Source organism: Etheostoma spectabile, chromosome 5, assembly GCF_008692095.1.
Source record: "Etheostoma spectabile isolate EspeVRDwgs_2016 chromosome 5, UIUC_Espe_1.0, whole genome shotgun sequence".
In the NCBI taxonomy this organism is placed as follows: domain Eukaryota; kingdom Metazoa; phylum Chordata; class Actinopteri; order Perciformes; family Percidae; genus Etheostoma; species Etheostoma spectabile.
In genome coordinates, this window is record NC_045737.1 from 1,577,999 (window position 1) to 1,605,569 (window position 27,571).

Consider the following 27,571-nt stretch of genomic DNA (forward strand, 5'->3'; position numbering starts at 1 on the left):
CAATATGTAGAAAATCAAACACCTTTTGACTGCAGCAGTGGCATAAAGCAGACAGCTAGGGAAGCCTTAACTTAAAACCAGAGATTATTTCTAACGAGCAAAATATGAAATTATCACCAGCCATGAAGCAGGCAATTGGTGTATATGGAGAAAAATGTAAACCATTGGCTACACTGTTGCATGCTCAAAGTCAAGATCACCATATATCTATAGATAGCTATATCAAGACCACCACTATATCTTACTATATTTTATCTTGATGCACTACTATATATTCTTATTTTATTTTAAGAAATGGGCCTTACAACTGGTCTCTTCATCCTCTACCTCCAGATCACTAACTACCTCTTTCCCTCTCTCTGTATCTGCAGTCTCCTCTTCCTCCCTGTCATCTTCATCTGCCTCCTCCTGATCCTTCTCTACCTCTGTCTCTGTATCTGCAGCCTCCTCTTCCTCCCTGTCATCTTCATCCTCCTTATCACTAATTGCCTCTGTCCCTCTCTCTGAATCTGCAGCCTCCTCTTCAACCCTCACATCAATTCTTCCTTTCCCTGTTCTCTTTCACTTATTTCTACATCTCCTTCTGTGGTCTTCTCCTGCTCTAACCCACCTGGTCTCTCCAGTTTACTGCCTTCTTCTTCATTTCCCTCCTCTTCTTCCTCCTGTGCACTACTCCGAATTTGAATACAAATGATCGGTCTCAGCACGCACTGTGTAGCGTGTTGTAACGTAACGCCATCAAAACAGCAACCCTCTTAACGTTTTGGATTCAAATATGCCAGTTTGTAATATTTTGTATTATGCTATTCTTGTCTTTATTAAAATAAAACTAATCAAAGGGAAGAATGCTCTTATAAATCCAGAGGGAGCGCTTTGACTTTTAGCTAACGTAGGCTAAAAGACGCGCGGTTGTTGATCCTGACTCACTTTTAGCATAGCACTTCACCTGGGGAAACTGACTTCACTTTCAGAGGCTCGGGGGGGGCAGCTCAGTTGCTCCATTCTTAGCCAGGATGCAAGGATGCTGCACCCCAGCCAACTCGCTGACACACCGTGGTAAAGTTGGTTTTATATTGGACGTTGGTTATTAGACACATGAAAAGAAAAAGAAAAAATCCATTATAGAGTTTAACATTCCAATATTAAACCAACTTTCCCGTGGTCTGTGACAGCTCGTCCTTGCTCGCTCCACAGATAGCTACACTGACAGTGTTTTTGACGTGATTTATACTATTTTGATGGAACGGGTTGCAAAAAATAAATAAAAACATTGAAGCATTTTCAAGGATTTCAAGCACCCGTACGGAAGGCTACATGAGCGCTTTAGTAGTGTTGTATTATCCATCACCATATTCTTTGTATGACATACAGTACAGTTGCTAGAAAAAGTATGTGAACCCCTCGGATATCATATTGAGTTTTGCATGAATTGGTCATATAATGTGCTCTGAACTTCATCTAAGTCACAACAACAGAAAACCACAGTCTGCTGAAAATACTACACAAACATTAGATGTTGCAGTGGTTTAGTTAAACATAACATGTAAACATTCACAGTGCGGGAAGGAAACAATTTGTAACCCTTTGGACTCAATAACTGGTTGGCAGCAACAACCTCAACCAAACGTGTCCTGTAGTTGCAGAACAGACCTGTACAACTATCTGGAGTAATTCTGGACTTCTTCTCTTCACAAAACTTTTTCAGTGTAGCAATATTCTTGGGAGGTGTGAATCAGTCTCTTAAAGTCATGCCACAGCATTTCAATCGGGTTGAGGTCAGGACTCTGACTGGGCCACTCCAGAAGGCGTATTCTGTGCTGTTGAAGCCATTTTTTTGTTGAATTACTTGAATGCTTTGGGTCATTGTCCTGTTGCATCACCCATCCTCCGCGGAGCTTCAGTTGGTGGACAGATGGTTGTACTTTTACCTGTAAAATGTTTTGATAAACTCTGGAATAAATGTTCTCATCAATGACAACAATCCGTCCAGGCCCTGAGGCAGCAAAGCAGCCCCAAACCAAGATGTTACCTCCGCCATGTTTTACAGTGGGGAAAAGGTTTTGATGTTTGTGTGCTGTGCCTTTTTTTGTGTTGTGTGTTCTTCCCAAACAACTCAATTTTGGTTCCATCTGTCCACAATATATTTCGCCAGTAGTGCTGTGGACCATCCAGGTGCTCTTTTGCAAACTTCCAACGTGCTGCGTTATTTTTTTTGGACAGCAACGGCTTCCTCCATGGTGTCCTCCCATGTACTCCATTTTTGTTTAATTTTTTCTTTATTGTAGATGTGCCAACAAAAATGTTAGCATGTGCCAGAGATTTCTGTATGTCTTTAGCTGGCAATCTAGGATTCTTCTTTACCTCATGAAGCAGTCTGCGCTGTGCACTTGCAGTCATTGCAGTAACGACCACGCCTAGGGAGGGTAGCAACAGTGCTAAACTTTCTCCATTTGTAGACAGTCCGTCTTACTGTGGACACATGAACATCAAGGCTTTCGGAGATACTTTTGTAACCCTTTCCAGCTTCATGCAAGTCATCATTCTTGATCATTGGTCTTCTGAGAGCTCTTTTCTGCAAGGCATGGTTCACATCAGACAGTGCTTCTTGAAACCAGTAAACCCAAAAGAGGTGTGTGTTTCTAAAGGGCAGGACAGCTGTCAGCAACACAACCAATATCATCACACTGATTGGAGTCAAGGTTGGCTCACTCCTGGCTCCAATTAGCTCTTGGAGAGATCACTAGGCTAGGGGTTCACATACTTTTTCCTCCCTACACTGTAAATGTTTACATGTTATGTTCAATTAAACCATCTAAACATCTAATGTTTGTGTAGTGTTATTTTCAGCAGACTGTGTTTTTCTATTTTTGTGACTTAGATGAAGTTCAGAGCACATTTTATGACCAATTCATGCAAAACTTGTAATCCCAAAGGGTTCACATACTTTTTCTTGCAACTGTATGTTTAACGATCACTCAAATTGTTTCTCATTATTTGGATAACTCAAGTCATTTGTAACTATAAGAATAGGGGAGTCACGGACAAAAGCTGAACATTCCCTTACATCAAAAACAGGTAGCATCTGTTCTTGTTGCACTGTCTAAAACATACAGACTCAAGCTCTGTCAAATAAAATGACTTGTAGCTGTAACACAGACTGCAACAAAGATGGGATCATCTTGAAAAGGCTGAGTTATTTTGTCAAATTCTTTCAATATCACTCTGTCCAATCAAGGGTCTTCCCTGTCATCTTATGTTCAATCTCACAATGCTGCACTTGTCAAAATAGTCAAGAAGTCACACTGCAGATCATTTCAGATTAAAATTAACATATGCTATAACACAATTTAGGAAATAGAATTCAGAATGGCTGATCCCAATGGGAAGATACAGTAAACCACTCAAGTTTTTTTCTACTAAGCTCTTGTCTACTTTAGATGATTAAATATTTAATACTACCCTCTTTTGCAAGAAATGAGATGACAATTGGATTTATTTTATGTCTGCTGGTGTTGAAAATAGCATTAGGTAAAGTACATAGCCCAATGATGACAGCATATAAATAAAGGCATATTTATTTTATTTTTTCTGCTAGAGTCTAAACTGAAAATGGCAGACCTAATATAGCTCTGAATTAGAAAAAAAACTTTGAGCAGGTATAATGTCTCACTTATGCAAAGTTATTGCTGAGCTAAAGAACAGCAATAATGTTTCTAACCCTTTCATTGTGATGTTTAAATTTATGTTTATATATTTAAGGAACAATCAATGACAAATAATTACAAACAATACACTGAGACAAAGAACACATCCCAGGACCAAGTAAAAAAAGAAGATAAAAACAGAGAGGAAAGACGAAAGGGAGACAAAATAACACACGCAGAAACAGACACACACAAACACGCACATAAACAGACACAAGACAAAAGACCAAACACCTGCGCAAGTTAGAGGTCCGGCCTGTAGCACAAGGCTACAGCCCGGCCCTAATAGATTCAGCAATGTTCTGCCAAGTTTCCAGAGTCTTTCCTGGAGCTCCATGCATGCGTTCCATGAAGAGTTCCATAGATACTACATCCATGTGCGCATACAAAGGTTGTGAGGCGGTTTTTAACGGGTGGCAATCCTTCTCTTTGCAGCTGTAAGTCCAATAAACAGAACGTTTCCAAGTTCCAGAGAGCTGAAAGGCTGACAAGTCATTCAGATTCAAGACATTGACAGTAACATTAAACAAAGACATTTTGGAGGCAATATTGTTCCAGAACGAACCAACGGGAGAGCACTCCCGGATCATGAGAAGATATGTGCCTTTTATTGGGCAGAAAGTTCACAAAGGACTGTTACTTATTTTCATGTGGTGCATTGTCACGGGGGTGAGAAATATCCTATGAATGACATTATAGTGAATCTGCTGATGGTCTGGATTGCGTGATACTTCTGGAATGCTAGACCACACCACGCCATTTGAGAGCGGGGTCTGGGCAATCATATCACATCATATCACCAAGAACTTATAAAGGCTAGATACCATACCATAGTTTTTAGGCTGCACAGTAAATAACTTTTGGATAGGATGGATGGGCAAAGGCCTCTGCCAGGCGACACCGTACGTCTTTAGTGCTGATCTTAATTAAAGGTAAAAGAAAAAAGAGGAACGTGGTAGACTGAATGCATTTTGTGTGTCAGAGAAGGGTAACAAGCCAACCTCGCCAAAAATGTCTTTTAGATGATGAGCTCCCCTTTGCTTCCATTTTCGGGCTGGTATTGGCCTCCCACCAATCACAAGTGCCATATTATTGAGTAATGGGGGGAATAATCTCCAAGTATTGATAAGATAAGAGATCATGGGGCCAAAGCGTAGCTGGCACTGTTTGTTAGAAACATTGGCAAAAAGAACATCAAGGCTCTGTCATAGCACTTTAAGGTATGCCAACAAACAGATGTATCTGGATTAAAGGAGGGTCTTAAAGGAGAATTCCAATCTAATTCAACACATAGCTCTGTTGTTTGAAAATTTGGAGTGCTGTCAGTAGCAAGAAAAACGAAAATAATCAGTGCTGCCCACACCGTCTTATCCTCCTGCTAGAGTTAGCACTCAACAGGCTTCAACAGGGCAAGTTTTAAACGTGTTCTTAGCCTCTCTACATGTTCAAAATGTCATTACAAGTGCCTACCCATGTGCAGTGATTCCTACCGAGGGAACACAGAGAATCTTGACTGCAGTAGTTGTGACAGAAAGGCATAAAACTTGTGTTAATCCATACCTCTGTTTATTTCCTGTTTTCTAGTGAAGTCCAGAGTAGTACTAGATTGTCGTACTCATACAATCCAATATCCCAAAAGGTATTTTTTCCACAAAACAACGGTTAGGTTACAGCCTGTTTCTACATAATCATTACTAAGGACATTAAAACGGCAAATTGTTGTTTGTCGAAAAAATACATTTTGGAATATTGGATTGTACGAGGTTGACAATCGACTAATGTGGACTGAAAACAAGAAATAAAAAGAAGTTTGGATTAACAGAACTTTTATGCCTTTCTGTCACATCTACTGCAGACCAATTCACTGTGTTCTCTCGGAAGGAATAACTGCACTTCATCCATCCATCCATCCATCTTCATCCGCTTATCCGGTATCGGGTCGCGGGGCAGCAGCTCCAGTAGGGGACCCCAAACTTCCCTTTCCCGAGCCACATCAACTAGCTCCGACTGGGGGATCCCGAGGCGTTCCAGGCCAGGTTGGAGATATAATCTCTCCACCTAGTCCTGGGTCTTCCCCGAGGTCTCCTCCCAGTGGACGTGCCTGGAATACCTCCCTAGGGAGGCGCCCAGGAGGCATCCTTACCAGATGCCCGAACCACCTCAACTGGCTCCTTTCAACGCGAAGAGCAGCGGCTCTACTCCGAGCTCCTCTCGGATGACTGAGCTTCTCACCCTATCTCTAAGGGAGACGCCAGCCACCCCTGAGGAAACCCATTTCGGCCGCTTGTACCCTTGATCTCGTTCTTTCGGTCATGACCCGCCTTCATGACCATAGGTGAGGGTAGGAAACGAAAATTGCCCGGTTAGATCGAGAGCTTTGCCTTCTGGCTCAGCTCTCTTTTCGTCACAACGGTGCGATAAACAGAATGTAATACCGCACCAGCTGCTCCGATTCTCCGACCAATCTCACGCTCCATGGTCCCCTCACTCGCGAACAAGACCCCAAGGTACTTAAACTCCCTTCACTTGAGGTAAGGACTCCATCCCCTACCCGGGAGAGAGCACTCCATCGTTTCCTGCTGAGAACATGGCCTCAGATTTAGAGGTGCGATCCTCATCCCAGCCGCTTCACACTCGGCTGCGAACCGATCCAGTGAGTGCTGAAGGTCACAGGCCGATGATGCCATCAGGACCACATCATCTGCAAAAAGCAGCGATGGGATCCCGAGCCCACCGAACTCAACCCCTCCCCGCCCCGACTACGCCTCGATAATCCTGTCCATCTGGTGGTGAGTTGGGTCAGGGGGTGGGGGAAGACTCTGGACAGACCTGGTAAGCCCAAACGTGTAGTGCGGGTAAACTGGGAACGTCTGGAAAGGCCCCTGTCCGACGGGCTTTCAACTCGCACCTCCGGCGGAGCTTTTCGTGCACCCTGGTGTAGGCTGGGGGCATTGAACCTGAGTGGACAATGTTCAAAGTTTCCATTGCTAAAGCTGCGGCAGCGAGCTGTGGTCTTAGGGTCTTAGGTGCCTCAAGGGGCGGTAACCCACGAACACCCTGGTGGACACCGGTGGTCAGGGAAGCCGTCCGACTGAAGAAGGAGTCTTTCCGGGATATGTTATCCCGGAGGACTCCGGAGGCCAGTTTGCAGGGTACCGACGGGCCGAAGGGCTGCAGCCTCTGCCGTGACAGAGCAAAGCAGCGGGTGTGGGAGAAGTTCGGAGAAGACATGGAGAAGGGACTTTCGGTCGGCACCAAGGTGCTTCTGGAAACCGTTCGCCACCTCAGGAGGGGGAAGCGAGGGATCATCCAAGCTGTATACAGTAAGGATGGGACTTTGTTGACCTCAAATGGGGAGGTAATAGAGCGGTGGAGAAGGAGCACTTTGAGGAACTCCTAAATCCAGCTGACACGCCCTCTGTGGTGGAGGCAGAGCTGGAGGATGATGGGGATTGTCGTCAATTTCCCTGGCGGAAGTCGCTGTGGTAGTCAAACAACTCCACAGCGGCAAAGCCCAGGGATTGATGAGATCCGTCCAGAAATGCTGAAAGCTCTGGGTGTGGAGGGGCTGTCTTGGTTGACACGCCTCTTCAACATTGCGTGGAAGTCTGGGACGGTGCCTAAGGAGTGGCAGACCGGGGTCGTGGTTCCCCTCTTCAAAAAGGGGGACCAGAGGGTGTGTGCAACTACAGGGGTATCACACTTCTCAGCCTCCCTGGTAAAGTCTACTCCAAGGTGCTGGAAAGGAGGGTTTCGGCCGATAGTCGAACCTCGGATTGAAGAGGAAACAATGCGGATTCCGTCCTGGCCGTGGAACAACGGATCAGATCTTACTCTCGCAAGGATCCTGGAGGGGGCCTGGCAGTATGCCCAACCAGTCTACATGTGTTTGTGGATCTGGAGAAGGCGTATGACCGGGTCCCCCGGGGAGAAATTGTGGGAGGTGCTGCGGGAATATGGGGTGAGGGGGTCCCTTCTTAGGGCCATCCAATCTCTGTATGACCAAAGCGAGAGCTGTGTCCGGGTTCTCGGCAGTAAGTCGGACTCGTTCCAGGTGAGGGTTGGCCTCCGCCAGGGCTGCGCTTTGTCACCAATCCTGTTTGTAATAACTGCACTTGGCAATTGTAATTACATTTTGAACATGTTTAGAGGGTAAAAAAACACATTTAAAACTCGCCCTGTTTAAGGTGCCCTGTTGCCGCTTGTCCTTCCAGATAAATTTAGACACAGCTGATTGTAATTTACACCAGTAGCCAACAGGAGCTTAGAGCTCACAAAATTGACCTTGGGTAAAACATTCATTTTAACCACTGAGATACAGGCTTGAATCAACATCAGACCCATCTACAGTGGTGTGAAAAAGTGTTTGCCCCCTTCCTCATTTCCTGTTCCTTTGCATGCTTGTCACACTTAAGTGTTTCGGAACATCAAACCAATTTAAACAATAGTCAAGGACAACACAAGTAAACACAAAATGCAATTTGTAAATGAAGGTGTTTTATTATTATAGGTGAAAAAAATCCAAACCATCATGGCCCTGTGTGAAAAAGTGATTGCCCCCTAAACCTAATAACTGGTTGGGCCACCCTTAGCAGCACACAACTGCAACCAAGCGTTTACGATAACGTGCAATGAGGCTTTTTACAGCGTCCTGGAGGAATTTTGGCCCACTCATCTTTGCAGAATTGTCCTAATTCAGTTACATTAGAGGGTTTTTGAGCATGAACAGCCTTTTTAAGGTCATACCACAACATCTCAACAGGATTCAGGTCAGGACTTTGGCTAGGCCACTCCAAAGTCTTTATTTTGTTTTTCTTCAGCCATTCGGTGGTGGACTTGCTGGTGTGTTTTAGGATCATTGTCCTGCTGCAGAACCCAAGTTCGTTTCAGCTTGAGTAACCGAACAGATGGTCGGACATTCGCCTTCAGGATCTCTTGGTAGACAGCAGAATTCATAGTTCCTTTTATCACGGCAAGTCTTCCAGGTCCTGAAGCAGCAAAACAGCCCCAGACCATCACACTACCACCACCATATTTTATGTTGGTATAATGTTCTTTTTATGAAATGCAGTGTTCCTTCTCCGCCAGATATACTTGGACACACCACCTTCCAAGAGTTCCACTTTTGTCTCATCGGTCCACAGAATGTTGTCCCAAAAGTCTTGGGGATCATCAAGATGTGACGATGTGATGAGACGAGCTTTGATGTTCTTTTTGCTCAGCAGTGGTTTTCTCCTTGGAACTCTGCCATGCAGGCCATTTTTGCCCAGTCTTTTCCTGATGATGGAGGCATGAACGCTGACCTTAACTGAGGCAAGTGAGGCCTGCAGTTCTTTGGACGTTGTTGTGGGGTCTTTTGTGACCTCTTGGATGAGTCGTTGCTGCGCTCTTGGGGTAATTTTGGGCGGCCGGCCACTCCTGGGAAGGGTCACCACTGTTCCATGTCTTCGCCATTTGTGAATAATGGCTCTCACTGTGGTTCGCTGGATTCCCAAAGCTTTGGAAATGGCTTTATAACCCTTTCCAGACTGATAGATCTCAATTACTTTCTTTCTAAATTTGTTCCTGAATTTCTTTGGGTCTCGGCATGATGTGTAGCTTTTAAGGATCTTCTGGTGGACCTTACTGGTTCAAGCAGCTCCTATTTAAGTGATGCCTTGATTGTGAACAGGTGTGGCAATAATCAGGCCTGGGTGTGGCTAGAGAAATTGAACTCAGGTGTAGACAACCACAGTTATAGTATGTGTTAACAAGGGGGGAAATCACTTTTTCACACAGGGCCATGATGGTTTGGATTTTTTTCACCTTTAATAATAAACCTCTTCATTTACAAATTGCATTTTGTGTTTACTTGTGTTGTCCTTGACTATTGTTTAAATTGGTTTGATTTTCCGAAACACTTAAGTGTGACAAACATGCAAAGGAACAGGAAATGAGGAAGGGGGCAAACACTTTTTCACACCACTGTACTTTTCCATATTGTTCAAAACGCTGTTCAGAGTAAGAGTAAGAATAGTTATGTTGAATGATCTGGTTTAAGCAGGGAAAGATCTCAATGCCTAAATATTTAAACTGCTTAACAATGGGGATGTCGGCAGAGATGGTTGCGGGCAGAATCCTTTAAATGAAGCATTGCAGACTTTGACCAGTTCATTTTAAAGCCTGATAAGCATCCATCCATACTCCTAGCATAATGATAGAAGGTGAGGGAGAGACTGAGATAGGTTTTCAAAAAAGACCAAAACATTGTCCGCAAATAATGATAGATAATACTGTGTATTACTAATGCATATTGGTGACACCATAATCGGCGAATTGCTTGAGCCAGCGGCTTTAAAGAAATGACAATGGCTGGTACGGTTATGAGGAGCATTCAGTCCCCCACAAATCCAAACCAAAAATGAAAGATCACCCAATTTCGATTTAGCTGTGTTCGAAATGAGAGTATATGTGGAAATTGCTACAGCCTTTCATTTTGTTAAATCCTAACAATAGTGCATCCAATGCTAAGTCCCTCATTAAACAAAACATATAAAACACAGAACAAGAACACACACACAATAGTGACACAAAAGGGAAAGTGAGAGAAACATAGTCAGACTGCTAACACTCAAAGTAGGTCTGTGATCAAGACTGGATACGGGGCAGCAAAAAAATTAACACCAGCCCATAATTACCTGATTATCACAGTATGATTCCATATTACCATTAAATAAATGCGTTTCTCGTCAACAGAAACGAGAAACAAAATGCACAAAACAGCAAGCAGATTGTAAGGGAAACTAGCCTGGGAGTGGTGTTTAGGCCAAATTGAACTAGGGTGACGTTGCATTCAGAAAATTCAGCAACACAGTCTCTGTAATCATATCAGACAACGGTGCAATAAAATCAGGACCCCTTAAGAGAACACGACATGTTCAGGCAGTTGTTTCAGTCCTGATCTTCCTCCACGGCGCCCTCCGTGATAGAATTCAAAGCGTCAACTCTGCCTGCTAGCCTTAGGAAGATGGGGCACGGCACATAGTCCTCAACCTCCCCGGCGGAGGTGACATCTCTGTACTGGGAACCTTCCCTGATCTTCAGCGTTGCTGGATAAAGCAGGACAAGATCCAGACCCTTGACCCGCCACAGCTCGATAAAACCCCTGCTGCCTGGCTATGTAACGAAGCACATTGAAAATCAGCGTGCGACTGGTGGTAATGTTCTTCTTTGGGTTATCGCTGTAAATTTGGTGGGCTCTCATAATCTCGATCTGAACATCTGCTAGATTCAGGAGCCACTTAGGCAGCAAGTTTGAGAGCTACTGGATACCATTAGCACCTTACAGCCTCTCTTTCAGCCCGACGATGTAAATGTTACATCTCTGGTTTCTGTCCTCCATGTCTGCTAGATTCACCTCTATCTCCCAAAAAGCATGGCTGTCCAGAATACCTGAGTTTTTTTCCACAATAGTTTTTAGGGTGTTCACATTCCATCTGAGAGAGCCAAGGCTTGCATTCAGTGGTAGAATTAATTCTAGTTAAGCATAAATAGCAGTTAGCTTCTTATCATTGTTGACCCTCACCTGTTGGATCTGAGAAAAGCGTGGCTCAAGGTAGCTTTTCTGTTTGTCCAGTACTGCCTCTGTAATAGTGTCAGTATCGCTGCGTTTTGCTTTGCCTTTGCTTGCGATTCCACCTTAAGTAACTATGTTGTGCAATACTGGAGTAGGAACCATACAAAATAACTATTTGGCAAAGTTGGGCTAGGAGCTTCGACTCAAGCCGCCATCTCCATCTAGCCGATCACGTGACTCCCCAAACCCTAACCTTAAAATATAAAAAGAAGTTGGCCCATTTAATGAACTGGTGGCTGGCTGCTGTCTGATATTCCAATGTCTGGTTGTCTGTCACTGTAAGGGTAAACTTGGGATGTTGTTTCACTCAGCAGAACAGATGCAGAGGCTGCAGCTACTTTTTCATTTAGCTGCTGCATGAAGATTAAAGAGATGAGGTCTGATGTTCCAGCCTCTTATAGGACTTCCATTATATCCCTGTGCAATAAAGAGAATTAGGTAGCAATCATCTCTTTGTATTCCTCTAGTTTAGGAAAACTACAGTCAGTGCCCTCATTACCCAGAACTGTGCCAGAATAAGACTCAAGAATAATTCTTCTGGATGATTTTACCTTTCAACCTTACAGGATGTTCCAGGCTGTTCTCATGAACCAATTGTACATATAGCTATGAAAACAAATGCTCTGTATTTTATATATATTCCAAACATTTATTACTGCATGCCCCACATTCACTGCCGCTGTATAGGACCACAAAGATCTGCGTTGAGGTAGAGGTGGATGGACGGATCCTAAAAAACACAGGGCTTTCAAGCAAGGGAGAAGAGTTTGGGTCCCGGGAGATGTTTAGGGGGAAAACTGCAGCTGTAGCACGCTGGTTGATAACAACTCATAGACCAATACACACAAAATTCGGTCATGAAATGGAAATTTCAAAAGGAGAAAATACTGGCATTAGCATTGTTGTCAGAAAAGATAAATACAATAAATATATTACATGTTGGCCCTTTAAGAAGACCTCTTTTTTTCTTCTAATTTAACTAGGTAACTACTTAATGGGGACGTTGCCTTGTGACATCAACTTTAACGACTTCAAAAACCTAAAGGTCAGCTGAACTTTGTCACGTGACCGGTTGGCTGTTTCCTTACTTTCATAAGTTTTCATATGAATTGTTGTGCATAAGATTTCATACAATATCTATAAGAATGTGTTGTATATTCACACACTGTGATCTCTCCCCCCTTCTTGCCTCAAGTCAAGGTATTGGGTAATACATGTAGACCGACATACAGTGTAACCAATCAGAGAGCCAGAATTAGCAGCTACCCTTTGAAGAACTCTAAAATAGTGAACATTTTGCTTGACTGCACTTTGTCTACTGTATATTACAACATTGTTGTGGAGTTAATAAACTTCTTGTTCTGATTACAAATAAGCTATAAAAGCATCCATCCCTTGCGCCTCAGATACCAGACACCATAAGACAGACAGACAGTACTGGTCCAACACACATTTTTGATTTTTCCTGGTGCTCGCAAGAGGTGCTTGCACAGCTCCAACATAATGCAAAATATAATTTAGGCTTTAATCAGCATTGTGTTCTCAGCGCATTTGGCAGGGACTTGAATGTAACAGACGTACATTTATGTGTAAAAGTTCCACACTAGCTTTTATTGTTTGTCATTTTCAGTTTGGCTATTGTTAAATGAACTTTTTGCTACATGTAGCTTTCTACAAGGATTACTCACTATGATGACGCATCACCAGACTACATCCTCGCTGAGTTTACATTCTGTAGACTGTCTGACAACACTGCTAATGCTGCATGTCTTTGTTGTGTAAAGTGTCTTTAACAAGGACAGTATGCCATACATCCAAGATGTTTTGATCGTCTGAGTAAAGCACCTGCAGTGTTGTCTGTACTTGAAGTTCTCACTCCCAACTCGTGAAATATGGACGCTTGGGCAGTGGCTCTCAGCGTCAGATACAAAGCAAAAAGCGTCCAAACTCAGCAGGTGTATGGAACGCACTGAGTAGAGGAGCAGACCTGTCCCGTTTGTGTATTGCGTGTCAATCAAACTGACATATTATAACCCTACCCATGAACTTTTCCCAAACCTAACTGTCCCATTATGGTCAGTCAGTACGTCCCAACTCAAAACTTTAAAAGTGACGTCAAGAGTCCCTAAAAGTAGACTTTTAGCGTGAATAACAAACGTTAAAGGCTTAAGGGGTCCATATTTTACACAAAGGGAGATTGAAAATATGTTGGACATGTGTGAGGTGCCCAGTAGTAGGGGACCAACAGCATTTGTTTTGGCTATGGAACGACAGTTTAATCCAGCCCTGCTTACATTTGAATGATGTACTGTGCTCTAAAATTTAATAATTATATGCACCAGTGTAATAAATAGGGATGCACAAATTGGATATGTTGGACTGGTAACAGTTCTGATATTGACAATTAAGCAAATCAGGTATCTGCCATAAAATGACACCTTATTCAGGCAGCGATCCCTGGCCTTGAGTTACCTCACATAAAAATAATTATATAAGTTTTGTAAAGCAATGCATACAGATTTTAAATATGGGTAATGAGCACCAATATTGGATCAGTGCTTTTTATCTGCAGATACCCTTGGATTGGTGCATCTCTAGTAAGTAACACTAATAGTTAGAAAGAATAGAAAATAATATGTTTAAAATACCTATAAAACAAAGTGATTTTGAGGTAAATCTTCCCAGATTTGTCTTAATTTCTGGAAGAATTAACAAAATTATCTTTGAGAAAAAGACACCATTATCTCTTTTAAATCCTCTGCAGTGATAACCAGGAAAAATGTCTTACACATTCTATTCACATTAGTGTCTTAATGGACTGTCTACCGCATAGTCATTTTCCATCCTATTTACAACTCTGCAAACATTTCAGTTCTCACTGATACAGTTAATTATTAGAAGCCTTTATTTCTGATTTTTCACGGTACAAAGTCCTTAAGCTTAAGATAGACTGCAACGGAGTATATAGCAATACTCCGTTGCAGTCTGTCTTAAGCCTCTGAGTAAAACAACAGTGGAGAATCGGAGACTTGCTGACCAATCAGAGCAGACTTGGCTTTTTCGGGAGGGGGGCTTGAAGAGAAAGGCTCTCCAACAGAGCGTCTCATACAGAGGGTGAACACAGGTGCAGCAGCAATAGGTATTATGAGAAAAATAAAGTGTTTTTTGAACATTAAAGCATGTTAACATATTCTGGTAGAATCACAAAATGCAAGTATGAACCTGAAAATGCTATATAATAGGACCACTTTAAGAACAGAAGACATTTGAAACAGCACATGTGAGGAGTTACATCAATTTTACAGTGTGCTGCAAATTAAGGATACATTTTCTCATAGGTGCACAGTGCTGGATACACAACAACAATATGCAGACCCCTGGATGATAACCCCTCTTCCTTTATGGGAGCTGTTGAATATTTCATCACATCTTCAGAGTCAGACTGCACATTTTTCAGCAAGTTGGGAGGGGTACAACGCTGGAGGTCAGAGAGAGGGAATGGCAAGAGAACAGAAGGAGGAGATGCAAAGATGAAAAAGAGCTCCAAGTAGAGGCAATGGTGGATGCGTTCTCCAGCCGCAGCGGCATCAGCAGCAGCAGCATCAGCATCCTCTGCCTCCCCTCTCTATCCCGACTGCCTGGCTGCCCGCAATCCCTGCTGCGGTCCCATTCTCTTCTCCACAGGCTCAGAGTGCTGGTTTTGCCTGATAGGATGATTTGCCACTTCATTACTAATTGATAATCGCCGGAGAGAAAAGCTCATTAGCTCAATTGCTGAATAGTGGAGCTAGCATGCTGACATTTTCAGCCTCTCCATGACTGTGTTGATGTTGGCAAATCCCTCTCCTCCTTACACAGTGCATCAAAGCCATAGAGCAAAAGAGAAGAAGCCCAAGATAGGGATGGCTTCAGGTTAGTGGCGAGGTGGAGAGGAACCTTTGGTGCAGAATCCTGCAACAAACTGATTTCAGAAGAGTGCTTGTGTCTTTACAATAAAATAACAGTAATAATTACTGTTTTTAATTTACTTAACTTTACTTTACTTAACTCTTTAACTCATATTCTTTACTCATTCTGTACTAGTTACATCCTCCATCCTGACCCTTAACACCAGAGACCCTAAGGGCGCCGTGCTCAGCCCTCTCCTGTACTCCATGTTAACTCACGATTGTGTGGCCCCACCCAGCTCGAACACTATCATAAAGTTTGCAGATGGCCTGAAGTGAGGAGGTTAGAGCCCTGGCATCTGAGTTTCAAGACAACAATCTCTATCTTGCCATCAGCAAAGGAAAGAAGCTGATTGTGGACAATAAGAAAAAGTGACAGAGAGTAGGCCACACTCCCGTCTCCATCAACTGTACAACGGGGGAGAGAGTCAGCGTCGTCAGGTTGCAGCGAGGACCTGACCTGGACTCACCACAGCAACACAGCGTCATCACAAAGACTGCTAAACAGACGCTCTTCTTCCTCCGCAGGCTGAGGAGGTTCGACATGGACTCCAGGATACTCCACCATCGAGCTCCTGACTGGCTGCATTACCACCTGGTTTGGCAGTTGAACCGCCTCAACCATAAGGCTCTACCGAGTGTGGTGAGAACTGCTTTGCACATGATTGGGACGGAGCATCAAAATCAGTTTATTAAACCAAGAGCATGGATTGTGAATTTGTGTGAACAGTTTATTTAACCGAGGGAACAGATTTCTATTCTGTGCGCACGTTTTAGTTTTTTTTCACAGCTGACCCCAGGGGGAATCTGTACTTTTGCACAGTACTGTATGTATATATATATATATATATATATATATATATATATATATATATATATATATATATATATATATATATATAGACGTATACATATGTTACTTCTCATTATCCATATACATTTACTATATTTGTGTTTACAGTCAGCAAATTTGCAATAACTGCCTTCTATAAATGATTACCTTATTTCACATTGTGTTATGATGTATATTATAATTTAATAAGCGTTGTTGGAGGGAGCCTGATTTTAGTGACAATGGCTGATTCTGTAATTGTTGTGCATTTGACAATATTTTAAATGTGAAACCATTGAGATCAATATGTTATAGTAACCTGTTTAATTATCTGAAAAGCAATGGTAAGAAGTATCAAAAACTGAGCTCCTCGTGATGTTTGGAAAATGTAATTAGAATTTATCCATTTTCAATTAGTTCACAACACTTGGTAATGCACTTTAAAGGCCCTAAAACTATTTTCTCAATTAGCTTTACACTATGAGTGAAGTGACAGGGTCTGAAAAGAACACATGATTTTCTGCCAAACTTAAAACAGTTTGGGTTCTTTTACATTAGAGATTCCTGCATTTCTTTTGTTTCTTTGTGCTCTTCTCACGTTTTAAGATGGGGCTTGCTGGAAAAAAAAGGTGATGTCACAACACGTGTCAGATGTCAGGCTTTATACTCGCACTGTACATCCCGAAAACCAGACTACCGTTATAGAGACATATTCTTAATTAAAAACAAAGTATTCAGTGGCTTTAAAATAGAAGTTTATTGCTAAGTAAAAATTAACGCAAAACGACAGCTTCGTTTTTTTGACGTTTTGTTCTAAGATAACAATTTTCTGGTAACTAATACATGTTTTTCTAGAAGACATACACTGCTTAAATGGACATAAACCCTCAGAATTTTACTACCTACCTAACTTCTTGAAAAGGAATGAATGTGTTTCTCTTCATGTAATTATTAGTATTATTCATATCTGTATTTAGATTCTACTGTACATATATTAAAAGTTGCGTTTTGAATTAATTAACTGAATTAAATTGTTACATCTAGGATTTTACATATACTAATTAAATCTACTGCTATACTCCTAATACAATTATCTACATGTTTTGCAACAAACACAATAATATAATCTCATTGACCATGTACATGAATGAATCTAGTAACTACATATGAACCCTACCTAAAAAAAAAAATGTAAGCCTTAACTAAGTCTAAATTACAACTCCCATACAGTGCATTAGCTTTGCACAGTAATGTATCAAAAATAATGTATCAAAAGACATGGTACAACTGGGTTTGTAACTCTGTTGGAGTGGGGTTTAAAATGTTCAAACACATTCAGTTCTGTACAAATTTTATCATTGTTTTGTTTAATATAACTGCTTAAAAGAATTAAAACTATATTATAATGTACTTAAATGCTGAGTAGTGATGTTCAACCATGGGCCAGATGTATTGTACCTGAAATAGACATCATGCACTCAAAACCTCAATAGCCAACAACACAAAGCTGAACTGACTGCAACCATTCAATTTGCCCTCAACCAGCCACAGCACACCTATAGTTATAAAGCACAAATCAAGCCTGGAGTTAGGGGTCTGTGTCCAATCAGCTGTGAGGACTTGTTTCTCCCATTCGATGCAGTCACGCGCCGATACCCTTTACAACTCCTCTGGGCGCACTCTGCTCTTCTGGCAGCCGGCCCTGCACTAGCTGGAATAATATTGCGTAATTGTTATTGACATATTGTGACTGGGAGAGAATGAGCAAGAATGTTCTCTCTTCCTCCTCCGTAAAATTAACAGCTTGTGACATGCTAGTGGACTGCATAAGGCATCGAGCTGACTCCTCTAGTCAAGAGGATGTCCAGTTAGAGGACTTACAAATGATTTGCATGTTTAATGCTGGTCTCTCTCACTAATCCTTATTACACATCACAATTGTCTACAGTGTCTGACAAGAATTACGTATTAAACATCATTTAAATCAGTACAGAAAAAATACTTCACAAACGTGAGAAAGGTGCATTAGAGGGAGACAAGCAGGTCAAAAGTTGCAAAGAAAATTACCGCTCACTGTCTAACTTGCAAAAATATATGACGTTTAAGAGTAGGCAACGTTTCAGTACTACCTTAGGCACATTTTTCCTAAAACTTATGGTCTAGTTTTGAAACGTTGCCTACTATTACACTTATATATTTTGTCTGACAGCCAGTGATGTAGTGGAGGCTAAACGCACGTAAACGCCGTTTATGCACCTCTCAAAATTCTGAAATGGCGTTTACCCACCTCCAAAGTGCATTTACCCACCTCTGAATAGCCTATCGTCCCAAAGCCATTCTAAATTAAGCTTATGTTGTTTTAGTTTCATATTGTTCATTATTAGTTTTATAGGTTGTTAAACCTAAGACGAAGTCTATCATATTGCGCTGCATTACTGTCGGTGTTGACCAATCTCTTGCGGTGTTTGGGGTATAGCGCCCCCAGCTTCGCCTGGAAGGTACTAGAATTGGGCAATGGTTGGGTGCCTTGAAGTCACGGTCGAAGCGCTGCCTTGAAGTCGACGTTGGGGGCTTAAAACATCTAGCAGTAAGCAGCAGTCAAAGATACGTCAGTCACACTATCCTACATTAGGCTACATGTCTCATGTAGTTAATGATGAACGGGTTTTAAAAATGGATATCCGTCAGTTTTTTAAGCGCCGCCAAAACAGCAGCCCTCCTCCTGATGCCAGCAAACGGTCTCGGAAAGAAGCCCAAAGTGAGTGATCTCGGAAAACAGGACTCAACTTAATGTTTTTGAGGTTAATTTGGTTAATGGCAGATTCTTGCCACTGACTCAAAAAGCCACGGCATTGATTAGGTTAGCCTTCCCCTTTCAAACATGAAGTTGCAGGTCACCTAGCTACCTTTTCCCATTAGTGAAATTCAGGATATATTGTCTGATAAATAACTGGATGTTATTTCATTCTCTGGCCACTGAAAGTTAGTGACAAGTAGCTCCCTTTGCTAGTCAGCTAGCTAACTAGTTATTGTCGCTCTAGCTGTTCGCAGTTTCGCGGGTACGGTAAACGTTTCTATGGTAACAGCGAGTTGTACCAATCAGAAACGTTGCTGTTACGCTTAGGATTGTGGGTAATGTAGTTTTTCTACGTAAGATAGTGGATAATTGTTTTTATGTTACAAGGTTGATATCATACAGACTTCTAGCTTCATCAGGAGCAGAAACTGGGTCAGTCTACCTGGGATGGTTTATACATTATGGCTAATAATCTAAATTCATATGGAGAAAATCAATGGGGTTTTTAATATATATATATAAACTGTAATCACCAACTATTTTGATAATTGATTAGTTGGTTTGAGTAATTTTTTTAAGACAAAAGTAAAAAGGTCTTTGATTCCAGATTGTTAAATGTGAATATTTTACACCTATTTTTGTTGTCTCTGTTTTGTCATTTAGTAAACTTTATAGATTTCAACCATATAACTCCTTCTTGAGTCTTTTTAACAAGAACTTTGATTAATGTATGAACTGAATACTGATTGTGTGACCTATGAGGGAACAACCAGTGATAAAAGACCACCTATAGCAATGTCATCAGGATACACCGGTAGGCCGTGGCCCCCCTTATCGGTGATCGCGTCCTTGTCCACCTGATCACAGAATTTATAGTTTACCCACCTCTTTTTTTACCACTACACCACTGCTGACAGCGACCAAGTGGGAGAATAGCACAAAGTAAATGATGATAAGTCTTGCAAAGCTGGCCTGATATTTGTTACGTCAAATGAACAGCTAATGTATAATGTAAAAGTCTTGTTGTAAAGAACCCACAGAGAACTACCACCATCTAACCTCAGCTCTACAGAGCGTCAGCATCTTTTAGCACATGTTTTTGGTTCTTATTACCCCACTGTTCACTGCAACCCTGAACAGCGGACGAGCAACTAGCTGGTAAAAACAGTGACGTATTTAGCAGCTAAAATGTTAGAGTTTAATGACAACAACAAGGAGGAACAAAAAAGAATGAAAAAGATTGCCAGAGTTGGCCAGAAACACAACTCCAAATGAATAATAATATAGCTCCATGTCTGAGAGCTGCCTAAACTGGGAGCTGTTTGCTAATATATTAGCATCATTAGCACATTTAAGACCAAACCAGAGATAGAAGGAAAGGACATATTGGGACATATTATTTGCCATGGGGAAAGAAAAGTAACTCAAAATGAATGTCAATGCTTCTGGGTTTGTAAATATGCAGCTGTTAAAAAAAAAATTAAAAAAAATGATACTGTTATGTTGAATTTACAGCGTGACCTAACTTAATATAACTTAATACTTTTCCAAATGAGGAATTTCACTTATTTTTTTCTTGGAATAGTCCCAAATGTGTTGCACCAATTTTTATTAACTGTCAAACACAGGCAGATTAAAAGTTAGGGTCAGACGTTGACCCTAAGCACCCCAAGAGCCAGCAAGGTGTTGGGATCTTGCTCAAGGACACTTCAGCTAGTTTTAGCCTGCCTACTGACAAGTGGCTTGAATCATAATGATCACATTAGTAATGGTAAGCTTCTCCCATTGAAGTACAGTACATTGTACTGTGGTTGAGAAGCTCTGGGTTCAACATGACTGCCTGTTATGGCTTTTTTTGAACACTTCTGATTGGCGGGAGGCCGATAACAGCCCCACAATGGGAACAAATGGGAGTTCGTCTAAAAAACATTTTTGGTGAGGTTGGCTTGTTACCAGTGCTGTCAGTTAGACGCGTTATTAACGGAATAAACGCAAACCCATTTTAACGGCGTTGATTTTTTTATTGCAAGATTGACATTCTTTTTGGCCTAGAAAACTTTGGAGTTTTTTTCACATGCTGTTGCAACAGCTAGTAACGTTAGACCAACTACAACACCACACCGGATCTAGCTAGACCCGAAACAAAACAATAGGCACACCGCATACAAGCCGTTTGGGCTTGCAAGCCAGCCAAATGTAAATGTGCTGTATTTATATAGCGCTTTTCCAGTCTTAACAACTGCTCAAAGCGCTTTTACATCTACAGGAAACATTCACCATTCACACACATTCATACACTGTGGCCGGGGCTGCCGTACAAGGTGCCACCTGCTCATCAGATAAACATTCATACACATTCACACTCCGATGCGCAGCACCGGGGGCAACTCGGGGTTCAGTGTCTTGCCCAAGGACACTTCGACAATGACTGCAGGGGCGGGGATTGGCAACCGCTCTACCACTGAGCCACAGCCGCCCCTACAAAGAGTAGTAACGTTGCGTTTTGAGTGGATGGCGAGCGCAAGATGCCAAAATGGATGCCAATAAGATTCTGAATGGAAAGTTTACTTTTTTCAAGTTGCCAAATGGTTCCATTGCCAAGACCAAAGTGATCTGTGTGATTTGTCGTTGTGAACTGAGCTATCATCACACAGCTGATGCCAATTCTACACCCCCTCGTCAAAGTATTTCTTTCACCCTTTTATTGATGCACAGTGTTACATGTGTGAGACATTATTTGCTCCAACTGTGAATGACTGCTCCAAGAATGTTACATGTGAAAATGAACACTACAGTAGGCTATATGAATAAAAAAATTAAATAAAAAAAACATTGGCACAAAGCAAGCTGATCCACTTTTCCATGTTGATTGGAACATTACATTGAGAATAAAGAATGGGGCAAAAATAAATCAAGGGACATTTAGAATAGATAAAAATGTGTGAATAAATGTGATTAATTGCAAGTTAACTAGGACATTAATGCGATTAATCAGGATTAAATATTTTAATCGTTTCACAGCACTACTTGTTAACCTTCTCTGACTTACAAAATGCATTCAGTCTACCACATTCCTCTTTTTCTTTTACCTTCAGTTAAGGTCGGAAATCATGTCATACGGTGTCCCCCGGCAAAGGCCTTTACCCATCCATCCTATTCGGAAGTTATTTACTGTGCAGCCTAAAAACTGCGGTATGGTATCTAGGCTTTGTTAGCTCTTGGTGATATCTGAACGCTCTGCCCTTCCTATTGAGAGGATCTTGGCACGCGATGGCCCAGGAATGAGTTTCAATCTTGACTGGCATGATGTATGGTCTAACATTCCAGAAGTATCACACAATCCAGACATCAGCAGATTCACTACAGTTTCATACATAGGACATATCTCACCCCCGTGAAAATGTACCACATGAAAATAATTGAAAGCCCAATTGAATTGAATTCTGCCCAATAAAAGCACAAGGTACATTTCTTCATACGTTATGGGACTTTTCTCCTGTTGGTCAGTTCTGGAACAATATTGCATCCAAAATTTCCACCTTGGAATTTTGTTTTTTTGATTCTGAAGGATCTGTCAGCCCAAAGCTCAAAAACGTGCTGTGTTTGCTGGACTTACAGCTGCTAAGAGGATGATTGCAACCCGTTGGAAGCCACCTCATCACTTGTACGCTCGTACATGGATCCTTTTTTTTTTGGACGTAATATACAGAATATTGATCTGTAAACGGCTCGCATAGGTTGAGCCCGGGAAGGACTTTGGGACACTTGGTGCAGCATTGCTGAGTCCTTCAAGTCTATGCTGTGAATTTGTGCTGCAGCCTTCTCTTTTCTGTTGTTTGCGTATGTTGCGGGTCCCTTGTCTTGTGTCTATCTCTTTGTGTGTCTGTTTCTGTGTGTATTGGTTTTTCTCCCTTCCTCCCGTTTTTCCTATCTTTGTTTTAGCGGCCTTGGGACAGGTTCTTATGTCCCAGTGTGTTGTTTGTAACTGTTCGTGAATGTCATGTTTTCTGAACATAAAAAAAATATGAAAAAATTATCACAAAGATACAGTAAGAATATGAAAAGTATTTTTAACAACAGTGCTCCGTACCTTTCATCTCTCCCATGTCCAGGGTCTTGCCCAGCTGCTCCAAAAGGTCTGCTCTAGCAGCATTCTTCTTGTGCTTTTTGCCATCATAATGTTGCTGAGCCATGCCTGGGTTGTTGAACCAGGCGTTGCATAGCTGGCAGTAGCGGTCAGAGTCACGGCGCTGTCGCGGGGAGGTCATTGGAGATGTTTCTGGGGAGCTCTTTACTGGACTGGGCGATGCCTCTGACGGAACAAAAACAAAACACACAATTGAGGATATGCAGGGTTTTTACTGGTTTAAAAGGAGACACGTGCCTCACTGATTTGTTTTTTTATTTGCCCACCTGGATGTAAAAAGCTGAGTAAATCACCAGTGCGACCAAATCATTTCTCACATTCACACACTTGCATATGAAGCAAATTGCTTGCACTGCAGAGCTCAGATGTGATTAAAGAAAGCAGCAGGCTAATGAACAAAACACAGTAGGAGTTCAACAAAGGAAGAATACAATTTTGATTGGCTTTATGTTAGCTGACATTGATCCATTAAAATCTGCCCGGACCTAACCTGATTCTGATCCCCCGGATGGGCTCGGAACATCCCACCAAATGTATAGTATGTTGTTTGTCATGTGAATCATACTTTTAACGACCAGTGCTAATTAACTTTCATCTTAATTAACTATCATGCTGTCTTTTCACCTTGCACCATAGTAGAGTTATTTCATTCTTCTAACTGCAGTTGGCCATTTAATGTAACTCTTGCAAACAATGTAACTCTTGCAATGGATATGTGAATATTACAGTGTTGTATTTTTCACATGGAAATTAAGGAAGATGGCCACCTCTCAGTTCTTTGTGCAGGAAAAACACTGCTTAAGAATAAAATAGTTTTACTGCATTAAATCATACATATTTTTACACATTTGTAACAAGACTGCAGACTACTAATGACATGTCAACACAGCCTAAAAACACAAGTAGAGATTTGTTGCCAGCAGACAGAGAACAACGTAAAGGATTTAATGAGCACTCATCAGCAACAATGTTACAATGACTGCTACTGCAGCCCCCTGAATAACAAGCTGTTATCTCCATTAAGCGCCTAAAGAGGAAAACCTAAATTCTTCTTGGCAAACGGATTAAAAAGCCTGCTGCATTCGTGGCTGCCCACTTGTCCCTTCATGCATGGATGACTGCATTAAATCTGAGCGAGTGCGGCATTGCACTGAGCGCTCCTCAACACAAAACAACGCCATGAACTTAATCAGTTTTAACCCTAGAGTGCTCGGCCCACCCTAAGTCAACATTAAGTGTTGTGCCATTACGTTCCATTACACCAGTCAACATTTCAAAGTGGCAACTCCAGTGAAAAACACAGGGGAGAGAGAGAATGTATAGAACCTTTACTGTCAGCATTTTGCTCTCTGTGGGTTCAGCCTTCAGTGATTCAGAGCTGAGCCCCAGGCAGAGCAGAGTTTACATTTGCATTATATTTTACATTAAAATGCTCTCATCCACAGCAATTGGCTATTATGTAGGATTTGAATCTGTGCGCACTGTAGGATCACCTTTCCAACTAATAGGCCAATGTAAACTGTCAGATCTAATTTAATCCCTGTAGTCCCCTGTGCAAGAATGTCAGAGGTCAGCTACAGAAGCCAAGATGCTGTTTTGATTTAATGTCCTATTCAAACAGAAATATGCTTTTAGAAAGAGGTGTGCATCCGCCATACACTTCAGCAACTAAATCCAAGGATTAAAACTAGCCAAACATGCCCACCCAGTATACTTCAGATTGAAGGTGCCCCACACACAGCAGGAGCCCCACCTGCTCTGTCTGTGAGAAAACCACAGTTGGTAGATTGACATATATAGAGAACTAGGTGTAATTCTCCATCAAATCTGTTTAGATACCTCTGGCATATGAGACCTAACCTGAAAGCAGAGCTCTTGGTTTGAACAATAACAGTCTGGCAATTACCTAGCAGAGCAGAGAAAGGGTGACAGAATTTAAAAGAGAATATTAAAAGGGTGTGGAAACTCAATGAAGGTGAAATATTTACTTTGTTAGGATGATAAAGAAATAACTTGACTTTACACTTTACTTTCTGTTTGCTGCTTTTTGCTATTTTTATTTGGGTTCAAAACGCAAAGCAGTAGAACCCTTCTATGTTTGTCTGTTGTATTTATTTGTTTTATTTGTTGTCTGCCGTGCCGGCTCAAATTCCCGTGAGCTGGAATGAGCTAGAAACATGAAACTTGGGAGAATAACTGGAAATTGTGTGCATGTGCTTCTATAGAAATATTAACCAATCAACAACATGATGCCGTGTATTAAGGCTTCAAAATGCAAACTATGATAGGCCACGCCCTTCCCACCAGAAGTCTGATTGACTTGAAACTTCTCACACAGTTGCAGCTTAATGTGCTCTACAAAAAAGCCACAAGGATCATTAAGGTTCGCCTATAAAAAATTTCCCACATTTTGAATTTTTTGAAAAACACTTTTTTGAGATCTCCATCTTTACTGTAGCTCCGATTGTGACCAAATTTACAGTGAATCATCAATGGATCAAACTTATTACAAGGTGTATAAAGCATGTCCATATCTCAATTACTTTTCAAGTTATTCACCAATGAACTTCAAAAGAGACTTGGCTCTGTACATAAATAAAAACAAATCAGCAAACATAACGCCAATCATCACAAAACTCACTGGGTATATTCAGATAATTGCCCCAGATATACCCAGACAGTTTTATATAAATATACCACTAGGGAGGGGTACAAGCACAAGATAGGTGAGTGGCATGACTCACATTTTACTATAAATCACATATTCATTGTCCAATCATCACAAATCTCTCAGGATATATCCTCGTGTGTACCCGAACCACACCCTGAAAGTTTCATACAAATTGAACACCAGGGGGCGCTGTAAAAACAAACCAACTGCAGGTGATATAGCGCAAATCAGGCTATAAATGACTGAATGTTTGTCCAATTAACACAAAACTTCCAGGAAATGTCTACATAATGAACTCACACATACACTGCAAGTCTTATTGAAATTGCACAACAACTGGGAGTGGAATGATTTGGAATTAGAATTGCAGATTGCGGCTTTTATTAGCAATTGTTTTTGTTTTGCTCATCTGCTTTTCTCAAATTGCTGTGAGCTGGACCAAGATACATATCACACTGAATTGAAAATATTTGACAAGTCACGCCTTTTAAACAAAGTGCGCTGTTTGTCCAAAGCTTGCAGGATATGTTTTATAACAACGTTGGACCCCAGGTGGGAAATTACTTTGAGTCACTATTGAGAAAAAAATGTTTGAACCCGCAAACCGCCGCTTGCGGCTATATTTATTATCGGTATTATTACAATTAATATAAGTATTGTTGTTGTTATTATTACTACTCTAGTGCCTGTTCAGACCAGGATGATTGCTTGGCCTCCAGTATTGCTGCTTGCAGCTTTTTCAATAACCGTGAGATTAACGTTTCTCTCTCATTCCGGAAGGCTGTTTGGAATAGCCAAGTCTGGCAATGCAAGACTACTACAAATTTAATGTTTCCTTGAATATAAAATATTTCCTTTAAGGTCCCATATTATGTCCACATTATGTCCGAAGATTCAGTAACAAGTTAAGTTGTAAAAAACTAGAAAAATCCAGTGTAGTCCACGAGACCTCGACCTGAGGTGGAGGAGTTGTAATGTCTAATGGCCACAGGAGGATGGTGAAGAGGGTGAGAGTAATTGTCCATGACGCTTCGCAGCTTGCGCAGCATCCTCCTCTCTGACACCACCACCAAATAATCAAGCTCCATCCACATGACAGAGCCAGCCTTCTTGATGAGCTTGTTGATTGTGCTGACGTTGACTGTCCTCGCCCTGTTGCCCCAGCACACAACAGAAGATGTCATTGGCTACCACAGACAGGTATAGATTCCACAGCATTGCACAGGGACAATTAATGACCCCGGCCGCCGCAGGATAAAGAGTGGCTCTAGCACTTCTTGTACACAGCCTCAGTGATCTTAGCCAACTACTGCTTGTTGTCTAGTCTCAGTGATCTTAGCCCAGTCCGGCTTGTTGTCTAGTCTCAGTGATCTTAGCCCAGACTTGCTTGTTGTCCAGTCTCAGTGTTCTTAGGCCAGTCCTGCTTATTGTCCAGTCTCAGTGATCTTAGCCCAGTCCTGCTTGTTGTCCAGTCTCAGTGTTTTTAGCCCAGTCCTGCTTGTTGTCCAGTCTCAGTGATCTTAGCCCAGTCCTGCTTGTTGTCCAGTCTCAGTGATCTTAGCCCATTCCTACTTGTTGTCCAGATTGTAGTGTTGTGCAGTCCACATCCACCCCATGAATCAAATTTGGTTTAGGGGGTATTGTTTGGCTGCTGAAGTCAACAAAAAACTCCTTTGTCTTGCTATTGTTAAGCTAACACTTAAAAGAAGAGTCCAAAATGCCCATCGATCCAGCCTCATCCACGCTGATGCAGTTTACAATTGCAGTGTCGTGGGAGAACTTCTGTAAGTGGCAGGACTTGGTGTTGTATTTGCTAAAGTGTTCTTTCTTATGTGAATTTTATACTGACACAATGTAC

The 27,571-nt window shown here is 41.7% G+C and overlaps 1 protein-coding gene across 1 annotated transcript in view; it reads right to left on the bottom strand.

Moving 5' to 3' along the window:
* zmat4a (zinc finger, matrin-type 4a) overlaps positions 1–27,571 on the bottom strand; it is a 228,527-nt gene that overhangs the window by 60,835 nt on the left and 140,121 nt on the right. Inside the window, exon 5 of the mRNA XM_032516090.1 lies at positions 22,986–23,207. Coding sequence (XP_032371981.1) covers positions 22,986–23,207 — 222 coding nt within the window. The remainder of the gene's footprint in view (positions 1–22,985; positions 23,208–27,571) is intronic.